At 38.9% G+C, this 4,240-nt stretch overlaps 1 protein-coding gene across 1 annotated transcript; it reads right to left on the reverse strand.

Moving 5' to 3' along the window:
- Positions 1-2,452: 2,452 nt before the first annotated feature.
- OR4X2 (olfactory receptor family 4 subfamily X member 2) lies at positions 2,453-3,883 on the reverse strand. Its single transcript, XM_005577907.4, has one exon. The coding sequence runs from the start codon at positions 3,479-3,481 to the stop codon at positions 2,552-2,554; it is 930 nt and encodes a 309-aa protein (XP_005577964.3). The 5' UTR covers positions 3,482-3,883; the 3' UTR covers positions 2,453-2,551.
- Between the last annotated feature and the right edge of the window lie 357 nt (positions 3,884-4,240).

Consider the following 4,240-nt stretch of genomic DNA (forward strand, 5'->3'; position numbering starts at 1 on the left):
GACAGTGTGGTGATTCCTCAAGGATCTAGAACTAGAAATATCATTTGACCCAGCCAACCCATTACTGCGTATATATACCCAAATGATTATAAATCATGTTGCTATAAAGACACATGCACACGTACGTTTATTGCAGCACTATTCACAATAACAAAGACTTGGAACCAACCCAAATGCCCATCAATGATAGATTGGATAAAGAAAATGTGGCACATATACACCATGGAATACTATGCAGCCATAAAAAAGGATGAGTTCATGTCCTTTGCAGAGACATGGATGAAGCTGGAAACCATCATTCTCAGCAAACTATCACAAGGACAAAAAACCAAACACAGTATGTTCTCACTCATAGGTGGGAATTGAACAATGAGAACACTTGGACACAGGAAGGGGAACATCACACACTGGGGCCTGTCGTGGGGTGGAGGACAGGAGGGAGGGATAGCATTAGGAGATATCCCTAATGTAAATGACGAGTTAATGGGTGCAGCACACCAACATGGCACATGTATACATATGTAACAAACCTGCACATTGTGCGCATGTACCCTAGAACTTAAAGTATAATTAATAAATAAATAAATTTAAGTAATTTTTCAAAGAAAATATGTCTCTAATCAATGGTGTAGGATAATCTAAACACACAAACAATGGAATAAATCATTTTAAAAACTAATTATCCTAGATCATTTTACATTGTGTGCATGTGTCAAAATATCACTCTGTACCCCATAAATATGTACAATTATTACATGTCAATTAAAAATAAAAGGGGGAAAATAAAATATAAAACTTAAAACTGATAGATTTTACTATAAAGAAATGTAAGCTTTTAAACATTGAAAACTTTATAAATAAGGCTCAAAACCAATTAAATATGAAAACATTCACCGTCACAAAAATTAAAAATGCAAATTAAACAACAGTAAGATGTCTTTCTAATTTACAAAACTTTACTTTTATTGTTATAGATTTAAGTTGTACAAATGTTGTTTTGTTTCATAGATACATTGCATAGTGGTGAAGTCTGGGTTTTTAGTGTAGCCATCACCCAAATAGTGTACATGGTAACCATTAAATAATTTCTTATCCCTCACTCCTCCCCCATTATTAACTTTTTATTATAAAATGATTTGACTTACAAAAAAGTTCCAATAAAGAACAAAGAATTCCTGTTTTCCCTTAATCCAGATTTCCCAAATATTGGTATTTTGCCATGTTTTCTTTATCCTTCATTCTCTCAATAAATAGATATGTAGACAAACAGATGGGTAGAATTTTTCTGATACAGTGGAAGTGTGGAGAAGTAGGTCAAAGGATGCAAACTTGTACTTATGTAGAATAAATAAGTCTAGAGATCTAACGTGCAACATAAGGACTTTAGTAAATAATATAGTATTGTGTGATGGAAATTTGTTGAGGTAGATTTTAGGTAATCTTACTGTAAAAGAAAAAGCAAACTCTGCAAAGTGATAGGTATGTTAATTTGCTTGACTAATAATTTCATTGTGTATCATGTAGGTATATCAAAACAGTATGTTGCTCACCTTAAAGATACACAAGAAAAATGATAATTTTTCTGAAATGTTTGAAAGCTGCAAACATCATGTCCCTTTATCTCTAGATATCTCAATAAGCAATTCCCTAATCCAAGAACATTATTTGAGACAAACACAGTACAATGATCAAACTCAGGAAATTAACACTCATGTAATTTTATTATCTCATTTACAGAGTTTTGTCCCACAAATGTCCTTTATCTAATATCCAAGACCCAATCCAGGATCACATGTTGCCTTTACTTGTCACCTATTTTTTATCTTGAGTAATTCTTCCTTCTTTCTTTATCTTTACACATGTGAAGACTGAAGGACAGTAATTTTGCAGAATGTTCTTTGGGCTTTCCTTGTGTTTTTTTATGATTAGAGTCAGGTTATATATTCTTGGTAAGAATAGCACAATAATGATATTGTGTGTCTCTCCCATGTACCATATCAAGAGGCACATGGCATCAATGGGTCTCATTTCTGGTGATATTAACTTTGGGCAATTGTTTAGAGGGGAGGGGCTATAAAGTTACATTTTTCTATTTGTAATTAACACCCCTAGGTATCCTGAGGAAAGATACTTTGAAACAATGTAAAATCATATTTCTTATCCAAAAAAAAAGTGTTTAATGACAGGATTCTATTCTGTCAAGAGCACTTTCACAAGATAGGTGACTCAGTGTAACACTGTGCACTAAAGGTCTTTACACTCTAACACTAAATTCACTCTAGGAAATAAGCCTAAAAGAAAGTCAGAAGTATGGTTGAAGATGTCTGTTCAAGAATATTTACTACAGTGTTGTTTATGGTGGTAAGAAAGTCAGTACTTCCACAAAAGGAAATATTACTCAAATTATGAAAATGAACTTTTTAAAGAGAGAGGCCAGGTAGAATAATCTGGAACTAACAGGTCCTGTGAACTTTCCTTCAACCTATTCTGCTCCTTCGGTTTGGACTCAACAGTCATTCTAAACCCAAGTACAAATAACAAGACTCAGCCTCTATTTCTCATTTAGTCTCAGTGTCCTAATCCACAGCCTCTTCATGGCCTTCTTCATTTCAGCATTTCTCAGGGAGTAGATGACAGGGTTCAGGAAGGGGGTTATCAGTGTGTAGAACACAGCCACCACCTTGTCTATAGGCAGAGTGGTAGAAGGCCTCAGGTAGATGAAGATGCAGGGTCCAAAGAACAAGATAACCACGGTGACATGGGACCCACAGGTGGAGAGGGCTTTGCGCCACCCCTCAGAGCTCTGGGTTCTCAGATGAAGCAAGATGACCATATAGGATGCTAAGAGGACCCCAAAACTGACCACAGACAGGGTGCCTCCATTGGCAACAATCAGCAGACCAATGAGGAAGGTGTCAAAGCAGGCAAGTTTGAGAAGGGGAAGCAGGTCACAGAAATAGTGGTTGATCACATTGGGGCCACAGAAGGGCAAGTGGAAGACGAGAAGGATTTGGGCAAATGAATGCACAAAGCCTCCCACCCATGCTGTTCCTACAAGGACAGCACACACCTGCCGGTTCATGATGGTGGCGTAGCTGAGGGGCTTGCAGATGGCCACATAGCGGTCATAGGCCATCACAGTGAGCAGGAAAATCTCAGTGCCACCAAAGAAGTGCAAGAAGAAAAGCTGTGCCATGCAGCCCCACCAAGACATGGCTTTCCTTTCCGCCAGCAGATCCGAGATGAGCTTGGGGGCTGTAGTGGAAGAGTAGCAGATCTCCACGAAGGAGAGGCAGCTGAGGAAGAAGTACATGGGGGAACCAAGGCTTCTGCTGGTTGTGACAGTGAGCACAATGAGGAAATTCCCCAGCACAATTGCTGTGTACAAGAACAGAAATATCAAAAAGCAAACCCTCTGCACCTCCTGGTTGGGAGAAAGTCCCAGAAAAATGAATTCAGTCACATTGTGTATGTTAGTCATGAGGTTGTCACCAAGAGGCAGCAATTTGGGTGGTGTGATCTGAAATGATACAAAAGACTTCTTCACTGAGTGGGTGAATTACATGAAGGCCCTTGCATAGCTGAGATGCCTGTGAGCTGGAAATTGAAAGATGAGTAGGAGTTAGTTATGTGTAGAAGGGAAGAGCATTCCAAGAAGGCAGAGAGCAATTACAAATGCCTTGTGTGTGGCTGGAATAAAGGAGAGAATAGCAAAAACTAAAGCTGTAGATAGACGTTAGTACCAATTTGTGAAGGACTGTTAGGGCCTTTGGGGACCCTAACAGTCCCAAAGTGTTTTTCCTTTTAGTTGATGAACATACTTGATGATTCCCCATTGTCTGCAGGATCAGACAAAGTCTGCAGTATGCAGAACAAAAGTATGGAAAGGGCTGTCCAGTGGAAATAGATTAGAGGAGGAGCTCTATTAGGAAGTTAGTAAGTCCTGTCATTGGACAATGTGGAACAGCCAGGATAGTGTTACTGTCTCCACGTTAGATGTCTTTCCATTGCCTTTGAGTGTTTCAAATTATCTTCTGGCTACGGCTTTCCTTCATGCCACTTCCTTCTTTTTTTTTTTTTTTTTTGAGACAGGGACTCACTTCTTTGTCACCCAGGCTGGAGTGCAGTGGTGTAATCTCGGCTCACTGCAGCCTTCCCCCAGCTCAAGCAATCCTCCCACCTCAGCCTTCTGAGTAATAGGACTACAGGCACGTGCCACCATGCTTTGCTAATTTTTATA

The sequence above is a fragment of the Macaca fascicularis genome, chromosome 14 (assembly GCF_037993035.2).
Source record: "Macaca fascicularis isolate 582-1 chromosome 14, T2T-MFA8v1.1".
In the NCBI taxonomy this organism is placed as follows: domain Eukaryota; kingdom Metazoa; phylum Chordata; class Mammalia; order Primates; family Cercopithecidae; genus Macaca; species Macaca fascicularis.